This window comes from Falco rusticolus, chromosome 19 (assembly GCF_015220075.1).
Source record: "Falco rusticolus isolate bFalRus1 chromosome 19, bFalRus1.pri, whole genome shotgun sequence".
In the NCBI taxonomy this organism is placed as follows: domain Eukaryota; kingdom Metazoa; phylum Chordata; class Aves; order Falconiformes; family Falconidae; genus Falco; species Falco rusticolus.
Genome location: NC_051205.1, coordinates 3,070,707 through 3,089,090, shown reverse-complemented (window position 1 = coordinate 3,089,090; position 18,384 = coordinate 3,070,707). Strand labels below are relative to the sequence as shown.

The following is an 18,384-nucleotide window of genomic DNA, read 5'->3' as shown; positions in this document are numbered from 1 at the left end:
CCGGACTACAGCTCCCGGCGTGCAGCGGAGGGGTGGCCCCGGGGCGGGCGCGGCCGGAGCTGCCGCCGGGCTGCGGCGGGAGCGAGCCCGGAGCTGCCCTGCGTCTCCGCTCCGCCGCCCGCCTCCTGCCCCGGGCGCGGCCACCGGGCTGCGGCCCCGGCGGAGCGGGGATCCCGGAGGCCGCCGCGGGGAAGCGGGGCGGGGGGGGGGGGATGCTTGGCAGCGCTCCGCGGAGCATCCCGCCGCACGGGCGTCCCCGCCAGCCGCCCTGCGCGGCGCCGGGGCTGGGGGCCGCGGGGCGGCCAGCCCGTCGGTAGCCTTCCCCGCCGCCGCCGCTCCCGGCAGCGGGATCTCCCCTCGACCCTCACCGCGGGCGCCCCGGCCCCTGCGCCCGCTTCCCGCGGAGGATGCTCCTGGGCGGCGGCCGGCCCCCCGCCCGCTGCCCGGCCCGCGGCTCCCGCTTGCCGGTGCTGCCCCGGGGGCCAGCGGCCTGGGCCGGGCGCCGCGTCCCGGGCGGCGGTTCTCGGCCTCCGCAGGACGGGATGATCCCCCGGCGGGGTCCCGGCGCTCCAGGGACGGCGAGAGAGGAGGAAGCCCCGGGGCCGCGCTCCGCCTGCGGGACGCCGAGGTACCGGTGAGGCTGGTTCTGCGCCCGGGACCCGCCGCGGAGCCGCCGTCGGCCCCCGGTCCCGCACGGTCCCCCCGGGGGGCCGGGAGAAGCTGTCGCCAGCCCCCGCCGGGAGGCGAAAGGTGGAGCCTGGCCAGTTCCCGCAGAGCGTCCGTTCCTGCTTCTCGCTGGCCGGCCCCGTCCTGGCGCGGTGCCGCCGGCTGCCTCGGGGCTCCGGGCCCGGCCTCCCCCGCCCGCCGCCCCCGGCAGCCATGCCTGCCCCCGGCCGCCCGCTGTCCGGCCGCCCGGCCCGCAGCCTCACCCGCCTGCGCCTCCAGCGCACCTGGCTGCAGATCCTGCTGGTGCTGGGCTTTGTCCAGGTGATCCTGGGCGTCCTGATCGTCACCTTCAGCCTGGTGGCGGCCACCATCACCCCCTCCGCCAGGATCCGCCACTCCTGCCCGTCCTGGGCCGGCTTCTCGGTGAGTCGGGGGTCGGGGCGGTGCGCGGAGGGGGTGGGGGCCCTGCCCTGCGGCTCCCGGCCGCTCCCCGCCTGCCGAGCGGTTCTCCCCGGGTGCTGAATTTTCCCTGGATGCTGAATTTGCCGGCAGTCCCAGGGGAGTGTGGCCCCGCTGCTCCCCCCACCCTCTGCCTGGGGCCGCCGCGGTGCATTGTGGGAGAATCCCAAGGGTTCCCCCGGGGTCACTCGGTGAGGGATGGGGACCCCTGAGGCGGGGAGGGGGCGCACTGAGGCGGGCAGGTTTGTGCGGCCGCAGGCGCGGGGGGGGGATGCGGGGGGCGCTGCGGTGGTGGCAGGGTGGGGGCCACCCTGCTCCCCAGCCACACCGTGGGGTGCTGCGGGCGTGGGGTGTGGGCAGGACCTGGGGTCCCCCGAGGTGACCCTGCGGCACGGATCCCGGCCCGGCTCGCTGCCCAGCACGGAGCTGCCCGCAGTCCCAGGCTCCCCAGTGCCCTGAATCAGCAGTTTCTCCTGGCTTGTGGTGCCGGGGCTGCCCCTCCGGCCTTGGTGCTCCTGGGCCAGCTCTGGGCCCGCAGGGCTCGGGGGGCTCTGCTCAAGGGCGGGGGATGCTCTGGGCTTCACTGCCTGGCAGAGACCCCTCCCCATCCTCACCCCTGGGCTTGTGCGTCTGCAGCTGGCGCTGTCTGGGCTTGTCGGCATCGTCTCCTGGAAGCGGCCGCTCACCCTGGTGGTAGGTGTTGGGGGGGGGGGGTGGATACCCGGCTGCAGGAGGGGGCCAGGGTGGGGAGGGCAGCGTGAGAGGGCCCAGCAGCCCCACGTGCTCCTGCACACACAGCCGTGTATGTCGGCTCCCTGCTCCACAGCCCTGCCCAGCTGGCAGCCCCTCTCCTCCCTGCTGCAGATCACCTTCTTCACGCTGCTGTCAGTGCTGGGCATCATGCTGAGCCTTGCCGGGTCCATCCTGTCCTGCCAGAACGCGCAGCTGGTGAAGTCCCTGGAGGCCTGCGAGAGGGTGAGGCTGGCCGGGGGCTGCTGCAGCCCCCCATGCACCTGGGTCCCTGGCTGCAGGGCTTTGGGGACATGGGGAGCTGTGGGGAGGGGTCTACTGGTGGGATGTGCCAGTGGCTCTTAAGGGAGAGCACAGCATCCCGAGGTTCCTCACAGTGCTCCTTGTCCCCAGGAGAAGGACTTGTGTGTCTGCTGCCAGGCCCGCTCAGAGCCCCCACCTGCCTCCTGCAGCCAGCAGAGCGAGATGCTGACCATGTTCCCCAACCCCAACTGCCGGAGCATCCGTGTAGCACTCAAGGTGGGGGGCCCGGGGGGGGGTCAAGATCTCTCTGGGGGAGTGGCTGTGTACCCTGCCATGCTCTGCAGGTATCCACAGCTCACCCCACTCCTCCCCAGGACCTCCTCTTCAGTGTCTGTGGCTTGACTGTCTTCTCCACCATCATCTGTACGCTCTCCGCTGTTGTGTGCTGCATCCAGATCTTCTCCCTTGACATAGTCCATGTGGTGAGTCCCAGCCCTGGCCCAGGAGCAGACAGGGCTGAGGAGCAGCATTCCCAGACTGGGAAGGTCCTGGGGTGCCAGGGCAAGATCTGGGCCCAGCCAGGTGCAGATTAAGGCCCAGGATGCACATCCCTCGCTGGATCTCTGGGCAGGGGGTCCCAGCTCTCCCTCCTTCGCTCTCCCTGCAGCTGGTCCCCCAGCGCTCGAGCTCCATGACACTGGAATGCACGTCCCCCCCTGACACCTTTCTGCAGAACATGATGGACTTCGAGGAGTTTGTGCCCCCAGTGCCGCCGCCCCCCTACTACCCCCCCGAGTACACCTGCAGCTCCGAGACGGATGCGCAGAGGTACCTGGCTGGGAGCAAGGCTGGTGGAGCAGGGCCACTGTGCCGCAGGAGCAGGGTGGGCCCTTTGCCCCTAAGTAGGGCTTGTCCCACCTGATGTGGCTTTTCTGGTCTTGCCTCCGCAGCATCACCTACAACGGCTCCATGGACAGCCCTGTGCCCCTCTACCCGACTGACTTCCCCCCTTCCTACGAGACCGTGATGGGGCTGCGGGGAGACAGCCAGGTGGGAGGCTGGGGGGCTGGGGGCTGGGGTCAGCCAGGCAGGGCTGGGCTCCTGCTCTGCCTGCGCTGACCGTGCTGCCCCGCAGGCCACCCTGTTTGACTCGCAGCTGACGGACGGCTCACATGCCTGCACCTGCGACCGCGTCCCCTCCATCGTGCTCAGTGGGGAAGGTGAGCGTGCTCCATCGGTGGGGCAGCAGAGGGGCCACGAGGGGACCAGCCCTTCCCGGCAGCTCTTCGCTCACGCCTGCCCCGCTTCTCACAGTGTCCATGGACAGCGGGTCCCTGATCATGTCCGAGATCATGGACATCCCTGGGGACAGCAGCCCCTCGGAGGACTCGTGCCTGCTGGAGCTGCAGGGCTCCATGCGCTCCGTCGACTACGTCCTCTTCCGCTCCATCCAGCGCAGCCGCGCGGACTACTGCCTGAGTGTGGACTGCGTGCAGTGCAGCCACCACGCGCGCAGCCCCACGCTGGGCTTGCAGGGACCCTTCGAGGAGACACCGCAGCCCCGGGTGCGGGGGGAGCGCTCCTACTCCTGCTCCACGGCAGAGCCCGGCCACGACGGCATCTTGGTGGGGGGAGCCGTCACCCACAGCTGCAATCGCCTGGAGGGGCTGGCCCGCTGCATGGGGCCCTGCTTCCCCGAGGTGCGGCTCAAGGACAAGGGCTCTCTGCAGGGGCGCGGGGGCGGCCGCACTGCGGGGCCCAACACCGGGCGTCTCTGCCACCCGCGGCGCAACAGCGAGACCTCCTGCCCCTCATCCCCGGCCCCGGGGCTGAGCCAGCACCCGCTCGTCAGGTCGCACAGTGACCCCGGCGTCCTGATGGCCAGCCACACTGGTAGGTGGCGGTGGCTGCCGGGACAGGGACATGCGCGCAGCAGCATCTGTCCATGCTGCAGCTGGGATGCGCTGCGGGTTTTGGTTGCATTTCTCCGGGGGGGGGGGGCAGGATTAGAGCAGGCCTGAGGTGGGTGGTTGCACCAGGGGAGTGGGGGGAGCAGGTGGGGGCTGCTGGGCTGGCGGGACGGGGCGGGGGCAGGTGGGTCATGCTGCCTGGGCTGGTGCTGGGGGTCTGCACAGTGGCACGGGGCGCAGCCGAAGCCTGAGTGCTCTTTCTGCTCCCAGCAGATTTCAGGGAAGTACTTTATACCAAAGCACTGGAGGACACCACGTCCAACTCCTCTGCGGATACAGGTCAGAGCACTGGGATGTACTGGAATACAAAGAGGTGAAGGGGGTGTTTCTGCACCCCTTTGGGGTCAGGCTCACCCTGTCGGGGCTGGGACGAGGAGGACCCACAGTGGTACCGCTCCCGGTGGCTGGGGAGGGGAGACAGCAGGACCCCCAGGGGCTGCGGGGGCAGTGTCTGGAGCAGTGTCCTGGCATCTGATGGCAGCGTCCCCGCAGGGCTGTGCTCGGAGGCCTGCCTGCTCCGCCATTCACACTGTGACTCCCCACTGCTGCTCCGGGCTGGATCTGTGGGGAAGAGCAAGCTGCTGCCCTCCAAGAAGGTGCCGCAGCAGCTGTCAAAGACGACGACCCGCTCCCTGGGGGACCTCAAGGTCTGCCGGGGCACCCGCGGGCTGGTGGCCAGGTTCCTGCAGCGACCCAAGCGCAGCCCGGCAGCCGGTGTGGAGGTGTCTGGGCACAGCTTCCAGGGGCACAAGCAGGTGGGCTCCGGCAGCCACGGTGCCCCAGGGGATGGGGGCAGCCCCCCTTTCCCAGGGAGCCCCATACACACCCTCTCCCTCCCTGCATTCTCTACCAGCACCTCCACGCTGGTTCTTCCAGGGTCCCCATTCCCCTGCCGTGCCCTCATGGTGTCGGCACCCTGGCTGCAGGCAGAGCCTCCTTCCTGCGGCACTGTCCTTGTCCCCAGCCCTTTTTGGCACAGCAGCCCCTTCCCCTCGGTCCCCACCGTAGCCACCAGTGGGAAAATCATGCATGTGGGAAAATCATATGTGTCACAACAGCTTTGGCTTTGTCCCCGAGTCGCCGCAGCCTGCAGGCAGTCACGGGGATGTCTTGCTGTGGCTTATGGGATGCTGGAGACCTTGCGCAGCCCAGGAGGCCCTCATGGCTTGTCCTTAATGACAGCATAGGCGCATGATGCTCACCTCTGCCACCCCTTGCCACCCCTTCCCTCCTGCCCTGCGTGCCCACCCAGCTCCCCCTGGCACGCGGGGTGCCACCCACGTGGCTGCAGCCTGTCCCCACGGTGTTGCAGGTGCCCTGGAGCGCCTGTCCGGGAGCAGAGCGGCCCCATGAAGGCATCCACCTGCAAAGCTGCGGGGACCTGAGCTCCACCTCGTCCCTGCGACGGCTCCTGTCTGCCCGCCGCCTGGAGCGCAGCCGCCCGCGGAGCCTCAGCGGGACCTGCAAGGAGAGCATCCTCTGACAGCATACCCCCACCGACGGCGCAGCCTCTACTGGGACCCTCCCAGTGGCCTGGTGTGGGTGCCCCACTGTGGAGAGGGGGTCCCGCTCTGGGCCAGGGCCTGTGGACATTGCTTGGACGTTGCTGCTGCCCCAGCAGGGCTGGGTCCTGCGCCACTGCCGCGGGGTCTCTGCTGGGCCCCTTCCCCAGGCAGCACCAGGGCGAGGGGCTGGTCCCCTGGGGCATCCGCTGGGGGCCGAGATGGCCATGCCTGTCCCCTGCCCTGTCCCCTGTGCCAGCCGTGCCTCTACCCTGGGATGGCTGTGCCTGTCCCCTGTGCTGGCCATGCCTTGTCCCCTGCGCCGGCTGTGCCTGTACCCTGGGACAGCCATGCCTGTCCCCTGCCCCGTCCCCTGTGCCAGCTGTGACTGTCCCCTGTGCTGGCCGTGTCTCGTCCCCTGCGCCAGCTGTGCCTGTGCCCCAAGGACAGCCATGTCCCCTGTCCTGTCCCCTGCGCTGGCCATGCCTGTCCCCTGCCCTGTCCCCCTCGCTGGCCATGCCCTGTCCCCTGCACCGGCCGTGCCTGTCCCCTGCCCAGCCCCTCAGCCCCGCCCCCCCCACCGGCCGTGCCCGGTGCCCGGTGCCCCGCGCCGGCCGTGCCTGTCCCCGTCCCCGCCCGCTCCCCCCGCACCCGGCTGCGCCCGGGGCCGCGTTGCGGGGCCGGTGCCGGTGCCGCGGCGCTCGCAGCCCCTCGCTAAAGACCGAATAAAGGTGGTGCCGCCCGCCGGGGCCGTGGGGCCGGTGCTGCCGGTGGGGCCGGGGCGGGGCGGGGCGCGCGCTCAGCTGACCGGTCATGTGAGGGGCGGGGCCGGGGGCCCGGGGAGGCGCCGGGGTCGCAGCCCGGGACGGCCGGTACCGGCGTCTGCCGCGGGCGGAGCGGGGACGCGGCGCGGTGCCCGGTGCCCGCCTGCGCCTCCCGGTGCCCGCGCGTGTCCCCCTGCCCCGCGGCCCCGTTACCGTGGCCAGGGTAGGGCCAGGCCCGCGCCCCCTGCCCTGCCCCACCGGGGCCCGGCCCGCCCCCTGCCGGTACCGGCGCCCCGGGCGTGGGCGGGACGGGAAGCCTGGGCGGCCTTAAAGGCGAGGCTGGCGGTGGGCCCGGTGCTGCGGGGCAGGTCGGGGAGCGCGGCCCGGCTCGGCTCGGGGTGCCACCGGGACGAGAGAGGCTTCGACGGTGCCGCCGCTGACAGGTCCAGCGCTTACAGGACAGTGGCGGGGCCATGGGGGCTGCCGGTGCCCCGGGCCGGCGGCTGCTGGCGCTGCTGATGCTGCTGGTGCTGCTGGTGCTGCTGATGCTGCTGGCTGTGCCCCGGGCCGCAGGTGAGCAGGGGGGGTGGGGGCAGCGCCAGAGCCGGGGGTCCGGGGAAGTGATGGGGTGTGGGGACAGCAGCAGCACCCTGGGGTGGGCAGCACAGCTCTGGCAGGGACCCGTCCCCAAGCCGGCAGCTGCCCCTCACCCTGCCCGTATCCCTCCAGGTGCCCGGCCCTGCAGCCCCAAGTACTTCGGCCGTGATGCCATGGTGTGCGTCTGCAACGCCACGTACTGCGACACGCTGGACCCCGTGGTCCTGCCGGCCCCGGGCACCTACGTCAAGTACGAGAGCAGCAAGGCTGGCAAGCGGCTGGAGCGCAGCGAGGGAAGCTTCCAGCGCAGCCTGTGCGCCCCAGGTACCCACTGTGGCAGGCAGAAATGGGCCAGACCCCACCTGCGACCCGCCGTCACACCGCTTCCCTCCTGCCAGATCTCGTCCTGACGGTGGACACAACGCAGCGGTACCAGAAGGTGAAGGGTTTCGGCGGCTCTGTCACTGATGCTGCTGCCATGAATGTGTTTTCCCTGCCAGAAGCAGCCCAGGATCACCTGCTGCGCTCGTACTTCTCAGAGGAAGGTGAGAATGTCGGGGAGGTGGGAGGGATGGTGACAGGGACCTTGCAGGCCTCTGCCTGGGCACTGGCAGGGCTTGGAGACCTCCTGTCCCATTGCCCACCTCTGCCCGTCCCATCCCGCTGTGCCTGGCAGGGCTGGAGTACAACCTCGTCCGGCTCCCTATGGCCAGCTGCGACTTCTCCCTCCATGCCTACACCTACGACGATGTTCCCTTTGACTATGAGCTCACCCACTTCAGCCTGCGAGACGAGGACACGAAGTTGAAAGTGAGTGGTGGGAAGGAGCGGGGTAGGATGTGGGGAGGTGCAGGGGCCCAGCTGAGCCGGTCCCTCTGCCCGCCTCCTGCAGATCCCCCTCCTGCACCGAGCCTTGGCCATGAGCAAGCAGCGGCTGTCCCTGTACGCCAGCCCCTGGACCTCCCCGGCCTGGATGAAGACCAGTGAGTCCTTCGTAGGGAAGGGCACGCTGAAGGGGCAGGCAGGGGACAAGTACCACAAGACCTGGGCCAACTACTTCATACGGTAAGGAGCACCTGGGGCGAAGGGATGGGGGAGGCACCCAGGGACCCTCAGCAGTGGCATCGGGGAGGACCCACGCCTCACCCTTCTCCCCTGTGCCCAGGTTCCTGGACGAATACGCCAAGCACAACCTGACCTTCTGGGCGGTGACGGCAGAGAACGAGCCCACGGCTGGGCTCATCAACAACTACCCCTTCCAGTGCCTGGGCTTCACAGCCGAGCAGCAGCGTGACTTCATCGCACGGGACCTGGGCCCTGCGCTGGCCAACAGCTCCCACAGCAACATCCGACTCATCATCCTGGATGACAACCGGCTCCACCTCCCACACTGGGCCAAAGTGGTGAGAGTGGCGTGGGGTCCACCAGCACGGCAAGCTGGAGCAGAGACCCCATCTTGCTGGCGCAGCATGTCCCCATGGAGGGTTTGGCTGCTCTATCCTGCAGCACGAGGGCTGGGGCGCTGGCTCTCTGCCCCTCGGGACCCACTGGTAGCCAACTTTTTTCCCTACTAGGTCCTGGAGGATGAAGAGGCAGCTCGCTATGTTCATGGCATCGGCATCCACTGGTACCTGGACTTCATTGGTCCCATACAGGACACGGTGGTGCCCACTCATGAGCTTTTCCCCGACTACTTCATCCTGGCCACGGAGGCATGCATCGGGGCCCATTTCTGGGAGAGAGATGTGATCCTGGGCTGCTGGGAGCGAGGGAACCAGTACAGCCACAGCATCCTGATGGTGAGCCTCCTGCATCACCCTGCCGGTGTGCTCCCTCTCCTGTTGGCACCCCACTCCTTGGGCAGACGTCTGGGCTGTCCTGTTGCAGAACCTGAACCACTTTGTGGCTGGCTGGACCGACTGGAACCTGGCCCTGGACCTGGAGGGGGGCCCCAACTGGGTCAAGAACTACGTGGACAGCCCCGTCATCGTGGACAGCAGTGAAGGCATCTTCTACAAGCAGCCCATGTTCTACCACATGGGGCACTTCAGGTGGGTCAGGGCCCCCCGACACGCTCTCAGCTGCCTGGGCTCCAGCTCCATGGTTGCAGTAGCAGCTTGTCAGGAGGGGAGCAGGGCAGGCTTGTCAGGAGAGGAGCTTTTCTGGGGTCTGACTTCCTTCCTGGGGCTGCTTCTTGCTCATGCCCATGCAGTAAGTTCATCCCTGAGGGCTCCCAGCGTGTGGGGCTGGTTGCCTCCAAAGAGTCCAAGAAGACGGACCTGGAGTACACGGCTTTCCTGCGCCCCGATGGTGCCATGGTGGTGGTGGTTCTGAACCGGTAAGCGATGCAGCCTGACCCGTGAGCATGGCACTCTGTCCTGCCAGGCCCTGCATGTGGCTCGTCCCGCTGGTGCTGGGGTGCTGCTGCGGGTCTGACCCTGCTCCTCGCCCTCCAGGTCCCCACAGAACATCACCTTCGGGCTGGCTGATACGGTTGGCCTCATTGCCGCCATGGCTCCAGCCAGCTCCATCCAGACCTACCTGTGGCAGCGGCAGTGACAGGGCTGGGATGCCCATGGCCAGGGGCCGGACGGAGCCGAGCCGGGATAGCAGCTCCGCGCTGCCCACAGGCTCGGACCTGGGCGCGTGAGGAGGTGGCTCACCGCTCTCCGTGTCGCGATGGAGCCGAGCACTCAGTTGGGCTGGAGGAGAGAGCCGGGCCGGGGAGCACCATGTGTGTGAAGGAGGGCCGGGGGCACCGGTGCCCCTCGGGGTGGAGATCCCACAGGCTGTGAACGCTGTTTCCTGCTGCTCCGACATTAAACGCTGATGCTGCCTCTATGTCTGCGGCTGGAAGAGACACGTCCAGGTCCCACCCCTGCTCCCGGGTGCCATGGCTGGGTGCCGCCTGGGCACGGAGCCCGTGGGAGTCCCAAGAGCTGGAGCCCTGCGGGGTGGCCACTCTCCCTGTCCCCCCCCGTGCTGCTCCCCCCTCCAGCTCACAGCGGGGCTTACCCTGCCGGGGGGGGGGGGCTCCAGGCACCGGTCCGCTCCCAGCCTCAGGCATGTGCTGCCCGGCAGGGGGGTCAGCCGAGCCCGGGTGCTGTCCCACTACCTTTGCGGGCAGGTTTGGGAGCTGGCAGGCAGCTCGGGATTTATCCCACACACAGATGCTTTGGGTCCTGCAGCAGGCGTGGGGACAAAGCGCCTGGACACCCACCTGGGTGGGAGCCCGGGGCAGGGATTGTGGCCAAGCTTCAGCTTGTCCTGCTTTTCCCACCAAGCTGAAGCTGCTCACAGCCCGATGCTGGGCTGGGGGTGTATGGATCACATCCCACCCGGCCCAGGGTGCTGGGTGCTCCCCGAGTCGGGGCTGGAGGCCAAACCAGCTCCAGGAACAGCACAGTACCGTGGGTTCCATGTACGAGCTGGCGCTGGATGGGGCCAGGGCCCCCACAAGCTTCTCATGCAGCTTTGTGGGGAGAGGCATGGTGGCCCCACAGGGGAGCATGTTGGCACTGCGGGGATGGGGCAGAGCAGCCCCTGCTGCGACGGGGAGGCTCGGGGTGCAGCAGGGGCTTAGCTCCTGCAGTGGAGCCAGGGCAGCTTGAGCAAGTGGGTGTGGGCAGGAGTGGGCGCTGAGCACGGGCACACCCAGGAAGGAGGGATGGAGGTTCCATCACATCCAAGGGTGTGCTGAGCGGAAGATTAGGGCAGGGAGGTCAGGATTGCAGGCAGGGTAAGGAAGGGAGGCTGAGGCTGCTGGGCTGAGCCGGGTCAGCTGGGTCAAGGCAGGCAGGATGCAGCCCAAGGATGCTGTCAAGGCTGACAGCAGTGATGCTGTGTGGGCTGGGCACAGCCCAGCACCGGTTCTGGCAGTGCCCAGGGCAGTGGGTAGGTGTGTGACAGGGTCACATCCTGCACTGCGGTGCCACCAGGACACTGCTCTTGAGGCAGGAGCCCTGGGACCCTGCAGCACCCGGGGGTGCCTGAGTCCTGGGGAGAGCTGGCTGCCAGAGGGGCAGGAGCATCCTGATCCTGCCCGGAGGCTCCTTGTGTTTGTCCACAAGAGGGAAATATTTCTCCAGAATCGCAGTGATCCCAGCATCCCTGCACCCGGGCGCAGGACTGCTCCTCCACCTGCTGCTTCTTTCCCAGGTTCTCACTTACCGGATTCCTTTAACGTTTTAGGGGCCCCGGTAGTAAAAGCCAGTGGCCGGATGCTGAATCATCCCGGGACACGTGCCCCTGTCCCTGTGCTCCGCTTGGCTCCGAAGGGCTGATTAGCTCCAGGTTCAGCGGAGAAGGGGCAAACCCTCCGATGGCGTTGGGCTTGGCTCATTAATTCTTGTGCAAAGCATTGGCTCATTTTGGGGCATGCACCGGCTGCTGGGACTGGCAGGATAGGACCCTCCTAGCATCTGGCCTGGAACCAGTGACCACCAGTAAGGGCCGAGGTCCAGCTGCCTGGCAGGGCCCTGGAGCCAGAGCTGGTGCCACAATGCTGCATTGAGGCTCTGCGTGCCCAGTTCCTGCCTTGGCATCGGTGGTTTTGGAGTCGTGGTCCCAGTAAAGGCAGCTCAGCCCCAGCTCCGTGGTCCTGGGCTTCCCATCCCCACTGGCCAAAGAATAAAATTCACCCCCCAGGCTCCTCTGCCTGCTGCGGGGCAGGTCTGCGATGCTGGGAGAAGACCTGTGTGCCGGGAGAGGCAGCAAGAAGCAGCTTTGAAAGGATTTGGTGGGGCTGCCCAGCATCTCCCATGCCACCCGCTCCGAGGCGTTACCCTTCCCCTGGGTCTCACTTTTCCTGCTCAGCAGGAAGCTCTTATCAGTTGGTGTTGATAGGGACAAGCTCCAGCAGCCTCCGCAGTGTTTTTGCTCCCAGGAGCTGTGGGGGCTGTGGGGACCCGAGCCAGACCCCAAAAACAGGGAGAGAAGGGATGTATGGAGCATCCCCAGCAGCTGGCAGCAAGCCAGAGGCTTTCCCAAAATTGGGGTTATTAGCCTTGGGTGTAGCAGCCAGCTGATACCTTAGTCACAGCTGGGGGTGGCAGAGCCGTGGGGCACAGCAATGGGATCAGCAGCTTCCTTCTAGGCTGCCTGTTTGCCCCATGAGTCGTAACTGGGGGCTGCTGGGTCCCGTCTGCCCCTTCCCCAGTGCAGGTGTGGGGGTGCCCCATGGCTCAGCCCCACGTGTCACCCCGGTGTGGGACCCAGCAGGGCAGCACTGGAAGGTAGGAGGAACATTGATGGATTGAATTGCCCCACAGCTGCATCTGATACACCAGAAAAGGAGAAAATTAGTCATGAAATGCTGCTCCACCCGGAGAGGGAGAGCTAACGGAGTGGTTTAACCCTGTGGAGGGAAACTGGGAGCTGCCGCTCTGTCCCACTGGGTCACCCCTGCAGAGAGATGCTGAGGGCATCCCTGCGGCGATGGTGCTGTGTCCGCGGGAACGGCCTGTCCTGGTCACAGAGCTGGTGTGGGGGCAGCAGGTTTCCCTCCATGGGTCTGGCTCAGCCGCGCAGCCCTGGCTGTGCAGGAGCTGGGGCACTTGCCAGCTTGCTGCTGTAGCTGCTGCTGCTGTGGCTGCTGCTGCCGCTTTCCATATGCGTGCTGAGGTGGGGTGAGCAATGTAAAGGGCTTGGGCAGGGCACGGCAGCGGCCCCAGCTCCCGTGTGGCTGCACCGGGTGGGTCCTTTTGCTGCAGCGGGGAGTGCAGCCACGTTTGCCATCCTTGCCTGAGGGTCCTGGGTGCTCCCCATGGGTGCATGGCCACAGCAGCTCGGGGGAGAATGGGGCAGCTGGGATGATGGGCTGGGGTGAATCGCCCGCGGTGCTGTTAGAGCTCATTAGCAGGACAGAACTATGGTGCCCGTGAGCCTGCCTGTGGGCTCTGATGTGCTTCCGGGGATTCATCCAGACCTCCCTGACAGAGGAAAGAAATCAGCTCTTTCTCTGGGCCATTGCAGTGGGCTCTGGGAGCTGCCCCGTGCTGCATCTCCCTGTGCTGGTGGGACCTTTGACGTGGCCAGAGCTCCAGGGTGATGCCCCCATCTCTCCTCCCTGGAGGACACCCTTGCATAGCAGCAGAAGGTGGGGGGACCGCAGCCCTCCCCGGCCCCAGCCCTGTGGCGAGGAGATGTAAGATAGTGTGGGTCCAAGGCCAGTACAGGCCGGGAGGAGAGCAAGGAGGAGCTGTGGGGGTGGCAGGGGGTGTGCTGCGGAGGCAGGTCTCCGAGTGGCTCCTGTAAAGGTGAGGTGGGGAGGCTAGAGCTGCCTGAGGAGGAGGAGGGCTGGCAGCAGCGCAGGTCAGGGAGCAGCCGGGGCAGAGGTGGGTGGGCTGCGGGCTCCCGGGAGGGATGGACCCACCTCACCTTCCTGCAAGGCGAGGGTCTTTGCCGGAGGGAGGATGGAGCAGCAGCAGGAGGAGCGGGGGTAGAGGAGACAGCGCTGATCCAACCAGGGAGCACAGCCTGGCCCTCCGTCCCCTCCTGCACCCGCGCCTACCTTGGCTGAGGGTGCCCCCGCTTGCAGGCTCTGCTCCCTGTGACCCACCGGAGCTGCGGGGACACAGAGAGGCTATGGGGGCTGTCAGCATCCTGATCCTGGGCTGGCTGCTGCAGCTGCTGCTGCAGGCGGTGCCCTGGGCTGCAGGTGAGCGCCGGGACTTGGCGGGGGTGGCAATGACAGCATGGCTTGGGCGCCAGGTGCCCTGGGACAGGGTCAGCCTGGGGCAGCGCCGGAGCCAGGGGGCCCGGGGAGGTGATGGGGTGCGGGGGCAGCGGCAGCACCCCAGGGCAGGTAGTGGAGCTCTGGCAGGGACCCGTCCCCAAGCTGGCAGCTGCCCCCCACCCTGCCTGTACCCTCCAGGTGCCCGGCCCTGCAGCCCCAAGTACTTTGGCAGTGACTCCATGGTGTGCGTCTGCAACGCCACGTACTGCGACACGCTGGACCCCGTGGTCCTGCCGGCCCCGGGCACCTACGTCAAGTACGAGAGCAGCAAGGCTGGCAAGCGGCTGGAGCGCAGCGAGGGGAGCTTCCAGCATGACCCCGAGACCCCAGGTACCTGCTGCGGCTGGGTGGGGGGGCAGGTGCCACTGCGGGACCCCCGGGCACTGTGAGCTGAGCCGCGGTCTCCCTCGCAGGCCTGCTGCTGACGCTCAATGTCTCCTCGCTGTACCAGCACGTGAAGGGCTTCGGTGGGTCCCTCTCTGACGCTGCTGCCCTCAATATCCTGGCGCTGTCGCCACCGGCCCAGGACAACTTGCTGCGCTCCTACTTCTCCAAGAGTGGTGAGCACTGTGGGCACCAGCAGCATGGGGCGGCTCGTGGGGTCCCTAATCCAGCTGTGCCCACCCCTGCTGCAGGGACACCCATCACCTGGGTATCTGCTCCGGTGCTGCTTGATGCCTTTCATGCTCCACAGGGATTGAGTACAACCTCGTCCGGCTCCCCATGGCTTGCAGCGACTTCTCTGTGCGTCCCTACAGCTATGATGATGTGCCCCATGACTACGAGCTGAAGCACTTCAGGCTGGCAGAGGAGGACGTGAAGATGAAGGTGGGAGGCTGAAGCCACTGCCATCAGCACCTTGTCCCCTCTCACACCAGAGCTCCTGTGCATGCCAGGACCCCCGCAACCAGGTGTTGCCGAGTCCCACACATCGTGGCAGGCTGCGTGGGGCCAGCCCATGGGAGCTGGCACCTCCTCCAGGGCACGTCCTGGCACATCCCGGCTGGCACTGGCAGGGCACGGAGCCAGGGCACTGTGCCATGGGGTGGTGCTGGCAGCCTGCTGCTCCCGGCAGAGGTCCCTTGAGTGCCCTTCCTCCCACCTTGGGCTGTGTGGTTTCAGGGGGCTGCAGCTGGAGCTGAGCCGGTCCCTCTGCCCCCTCCTGCAGATCCCCCTCCTGCACCGAGCCTCGGCCATGAGCAGGCGGCCGCTGTCACTGTATGCCAGCCCCTGGACCTCCCCGGCCTGGATGAAGAGTAACGGGGACGTCCGCGGGAAGGGCACGCTGAAGGGGCAGGCGGGGGACAAGTACCACAAGACCTGGGCCAACTACTTCGTCAAGTACCGTCCCTGGGGCTGGGCTGGACCACAGAGGGCTGGGGGCTTGGGCTGGGCAGGGGTGACTGACTCTGCCCCCCCTTCCCTGCACCCAGGTTCCTGGACGAATACGCCAAACATAATGTGACCTTCTGGGCGGTGACAGCACAGAATGAGCCCCTTGCAGCGCTCCTCACCCCTCCCCAGTTCCCCACCATCGCCTTCACCGCCCTGCAGCAGCGGGACTTTGTCATCCATGACCTGGGCCCTGCGCTGGCCCGCAGCCCCCACCCCACCCGGCTTATCATCCTGGACGACCAGCGCATCCACCTCCCACACTGGGCCAAAGCGGTGAGGAGCAAAGCCCTGAAGCCCATCACTGTGCCCGGCTCCTCTCCCTACACCTCGTATCCCACCCACGCCTTGGGTTTTAGCTGCACACGAAGCCAGCAGCCGCTCCCAGCCCTAGACAGAGCAGGAGGCATACCGGGTCTGCTGGCGGGGATGCCGGAGCCGGCTAATTCGGTAGCAGCCGCTTCTGCGTGTGCCTGGCGAAAGCAGGGATGGGAGGTGGCATCCATGGCACGGGTTCCTGCACGCAGAGCTGCTGGCGGCACACCAGCACCTTCTCCAGGCAGAGCTTTGGCTGATGTGGTTTACCCTTTGCAATGCTGGAGAGCTGCTGGTAGGAATTAATTTAAAGGGAAAGGAAAGAAAAGAAACGGTGTTCCTGCCCCCACCTCGACTGAGGCTGGTGCTGTGGGGGGCGAAGCACGTCCCTCCCTCGCCCCGAACGCAGCGCCCAGCGAGCAGGCGGGGCTGTGGTGCGAGACCACCCCAGGAGGGGGATGTGGAGGGAGGATGAGGCAGCAGCAGGAGCCATGTGGGGAGCGAGGAGCCCACCCTCAGCCACAGCGCTGTACCCATCAGGGTGCTGGAGCCATGCTGGGGCGCTGCTCGTGGCTTGGGGAGCAGGTGCGGGAGCCTGCGGTGCCCACAGGAGGGGACAAGAGGGGAGGCAAGTGGCCCTGGGAGACCCCACTGGTGTGTGGGGTCTGTGTGTGCGTCCCCACAGGGCTCAGGGCACTGGTGGCCCTGGTGCGAGGTGTCTCCTCTGCTCCCCCAGATCCTGGGCAACGCCACTGGTGCCCGCTATGTGGCTGGCGTGGGGGTTCACTGGTACCTGGATAGCATCGTCCCAGCCAGCTGCAGCCTGGATGCCACTCACAAGCTCTTCCCTGACCATTTTCTCCTTTACACGGAGGCCTGCAGTGGCTTCCTCACCCTCCGCTCCTCTGTGTCCTTGGGCTGCTGGGAGCGAGGGGACCACTACAGCCACAGCATCCTGACGGTACGGCCCCCCGACACTGCCCACCCGGGGCTGGGGGCCTGGCTCAGCCCCACTCAGCCCCTTCCCTGCCTGCCCAGGTCCTGAACCACTTTGTGGCCGGCTGGACCGATTGGAACCTGGCGCTGGACCTGGAGGGGGGCCCCAACTGGGTCAAGAACTACGTGGACAGTCCTGTCATCGTGGACAGCAGCAAGGACGTCTTCTACAAGCAGCCCATGTTCTACCACCTGGGGCACTTCAGGTGGGTTGGGGCTGGGGGGCTCGGGTGCTGCCACCAGCCTGAGACCAGGGGCGTGACCCCTCTCCTGCTCCTCTCCCCCCAGCAAGTTCATCCCCGAGGGCTCGCGGCGCGTGGGGCTGCACAGCAGCCGCCGATGCCTCCTGTGTCAGCTGGAGCACGTGGCCGCCCTGCGTCCTGATGGGACCCTCGTCCTGGTGGTCCTGAACAGGTCAATGGGGCAGCCCAGGTGGGGGGATGTGGGCGGATGCTTGGCCCTGGCCCTGCCGACCTGCTCAGCTCCTGTTCCCCTCCAGGTTTGGCTTAGACGTGCCGTTTGGGATCCGGGACCCCGCCGTTGGTTTCATTAACACTGTGGCTCCGGCCAACTCCATCCAGACCTACCTGTGGCGCCAGCATTGATGGGCAGGGCAGGGCTGGGCGTCCCCAGGGCTCAGCTTCCCCCACCCTTTCCAGCATCCTTCAGTGGGGGAAGTGGGTGGTGACACCCTGCTGGGGGTACGGGAGGAACCAGGGGTCCTGCCCCCGTGCAAGGGGCTGCGTGCGCTCCCAGCGCTGGGGTCTCGCCCGGGCTGCTGCTGCTTCCCAGCCTCCCCCCTCCCTCCCTGGCACCCCCTGAAAGCCCCCTGAAAGCTCCTGCTGTGCCGTCTCCCGGACCACGCTTCCACACGTGGCTTCCTTGAAACATTCGCGTGTGTCTCGGGCGCCAAGTAAAGCTGTGACGTGCTCCCTCCGGTATGCGCCATCCCCGTCAGTGTTTCCTCTACGCTCTCGGAAATTGCTCGGTTTTCCTCAGAGAGGCGGCGAAGGGCGAGGGGTGCCCCGGAGGGCTCCAGCCCCGCGGCCCACATGTGGCTGCCTTGTTTATCGCTGCAGCTGGAGCCTCAGCCGCTCGCCAGCTCTTGATTCGTTTCATATGTGCCGTTGGTTTTCCCCAAACTACTTTTTTTTTAATTTTTCTTTCCATTTTTGTTATTTTTTTTTAATCAAAATGTCCTGTTGCACCAGGGCAGCCGCTGTAGAAAAGGCCGAGTAAATTACATCGATGTCCCCGTCCACCAAACCTCACAGACAAATTAAGCTGATCCCGTCTCTTCCAGGGCTCACAGCACTGGCAGCATCCAGCCACCCTCTGCCGGTGTGGCCTCCGGACAGAGTCCCCTCTATTCTGCCGTGGCTGACACCGAGCTGGCAGCCCGCAATTACCTGGCGATCCTGTTTGCTCTCTTTAAATACCAGTTACAGTATTTGCTTGCTCCAGCCTTCGGGAAAGTTACCAGCATCTTTGAAGTCTTGGAATGAGAAAGCCAGAGCGCTCCTTGGCAAACTCCCCTCGTGTGTGAGCTGCAGAGTTGCTGATGTTGGGGAAAAAAGTTTTTACCAAAAAAAAAGAGGTTTAACAGCTGTTTCCTTGGAGTGCAGCATAAAGGTGGCACCGGGCTCCATCTCAGCCCTGTTCCCAGAGCACAAGTGGCAGCTCGGAACACCAGAGCTCCGCGGGGCAGGGGAGGTGCACACAGAGCCCACAGCCCCAGATGTTCAGCAGCGCCGAGGGATGCATGTGCAAGGACATGCATCAGCACAGCCCCTCTGGGTGGGCTCCGTGCTCCCTGGCCATCTGGAAACACATCTGCCAGGGCTGGTACCTTCCCTTGGAGCGGAGAAGCGGACAGAGAAAAGGAGGGATGCAACATCCCTGGCAGTGGGGGTGAGGGGCCGGGGTGGGGGACTGGAGGAGTCACCCCCATTGTCCCCACTGGGGGGTCCTTGCTCTGGCCACAGCAGGAGGAG

General features: G+C 66.8%; 3 protein-coding genes across 6 annotated transcripts; all 3 read left to right on the top strand.

Annotated features, from left to right (window-relative positions):
* The first annotated feature begins 18 nt into the window (after window positions 1–18).
* On the top strand, window positions 19–5,600 carry FAM189B (family with sequence similarity 189 member B). Of its 4 annotated transcripts, none has more exons than XM_037370932.1 (12): window positions 19–1,089; window positions 1,762–1,818; window positions 1,990–2,100; window positions 2,269–2,394; window positions 2,493–2,600; window positions 2,786–2,946; window positions 3,069–3,168; window positions 3,254–3,338; window positions 3,433–4,011; window positions 4,299–4,367; window positions 4,581–4,843; window positions 5,147–5,366. In XM_037370932.1, exons 1-12 carry the CDS (start codon window positions 880–882, stop codon window positions 5,273–5,275), a joined length of 1,998 nt encoding a protein of 665 aa, XP_037226829.1. In that variant the 5' UTR covers window positions 19–879; the 3' UTR covers window positions 5,276–5,366. The 4 variants fall into 4 exon arrangements, with proteins under 4 accessions (XP_037226829.1, XP_037226826.1, XP_037226827.1 ...); XM_037370929.1 differs by lacking the exon at window positions 5,147–5,366 and adding an exon at window positions 5,380–5,600 and having other exon boundaries at window positions 20–1,089; XM_037370930.1 differs by lacking the exon at window positions 5,147–5,366 and adding an exon at window positions 5,380–5,600 and having other exon boundaries at window positions 21–1,089; window positions 4,302–4,367.
* A 1,061-nt stretch (window positions 5,601–6,661) lies between these two features.
* On the top strand, window positions 6,662–9,792 carry LOC119140008 (lysosomal acid glucosylceramidase-like). Its single transcript, XM_037370958.1, has 10 exons — window positions 6,662–6,927; window positions 7,084–7,275; window positions 7,350–7,496; window positions 7,628–7,761; window positions 7,844–8,016; window positions 8,117–8,354; window positions 8,526–8,750; window positions 8,839–9,002; window positions 9,164–9,289; window positions 9,408–9,792. Exons 1-10 carry the CDS (start codon window positions 6,828–6,830, stop codon window positions 9,508–9,510), a joined length of 1,602 nt encoding a protein of 533 aa, XP_037226855.1. The 5' UTR covers window positions 6,662–6,827; the 3' UTR covers window positions 9,511–9,792.
* A 3,744-nt stretch (window positions 9,793–13,536) lies between these two features.
* LOC119140184 (lysosomal acid glucosylceramidase-like) lies at window positions 13,537–16,995 on the top strand. Its single transcript, XM_037371273.1, has 10 exons — window positions 13,537–13,609; window positions 13,826–14,017; window positions 14,101–14,247; window positions 14,382–14,515; window positions 14,856–15,028; window positions 15,121–15,355; window positions 16,131–16,355; window positions 16,433–16,596; window positions 16,679–16,804; window positions 16,890–16,995. The coding sequence occupies exons 1-10, from the start codon at window positions 13,537–13,539 to the stop codon at window positions 16,993–16,995; spliced, it is 1,575 nt and encodes a 524-aa protein (XP_037227170.1).
* Window positions 16,996–18,384: the final 1,389 nt, after the last annotated feature.

What these genes read in the sequence shown, in the direction of transcription:
- FAM189B (XM_037370929.1), top strand. Translation starts at nt 880, where the DNA reads ATGCCTGCCCCCGGCCGCCCGCTGTCCGGCCGCCCGGCCCGCAGCCTC. An exon ending in AGCGGCCGCTCACCCTGGTG is followed by an intron (nt 1,819 to 1,989) that starts GTAGGTGTTGGG and finishes TCCCTGCTGCAG; the next exon opens with ATCACCTTCTTCACGCTGCT. An exon ending in CCTGATGGCCAGCCACACTG is followed by an intron (nt 4,012 to 4,298) that starts GTAGGTGGCGGT and finishes TTCTGCTCCCAG; the next exon opens with CAGATTTCAGGGAAGTACTT.
- LOC119140184 (XM_037371273.1), top strand. Translation starts at nt 13,537, where the DNA reads ATGGGGGCTGTCAGCATCCTGATCCTGGGCTGGCTGCTGCAGCTGCTG. An exon ending in AGGAGGACGTGAAGATGAAG is followed by an intron (nt 14,516 to 14,855) that starts GTGGGAGGCTGA and finishes CCCCTCCTGCAG; the next exon opens with ATCCCCCTCCTGCACCGAGC. An exon ending in TACCACCTGGGGCACTTCAG is followed by an intron (nt 16,597 to 16,678) that starts GTGGGTTGGGGC and finishes CTCTCCCCCCAG; the next exon opens with CAAGTTCATCCCCGAGGGCT.
- LOC119140008 (XM_037370958.1), top strand. Translation starts at nt 6,828, where the DNA reads ATGGGGGCTGCCGGTGCCCCGGGCCGGCGGCTGCTGGCGCTGCTGATG. An exon ending in ACGAGGACACGAAGTTGAAA is followed by an intron (nt 7,762 to 7,843) that starts GTGAGTGGTGGG and finishes CGCCTCCTGCAG; the next exon opens with ATCCCCCTCCTGCACCGAGC. An exon ending in TGGGCCAACTACTTCATACG is followed by an intron (nt 8,017 to 8,116) that starts GTAAGGAGCACC and finishes CCCTGTGCCCAG; the next exon opens with GTTCCTGGACGAATACGCCA.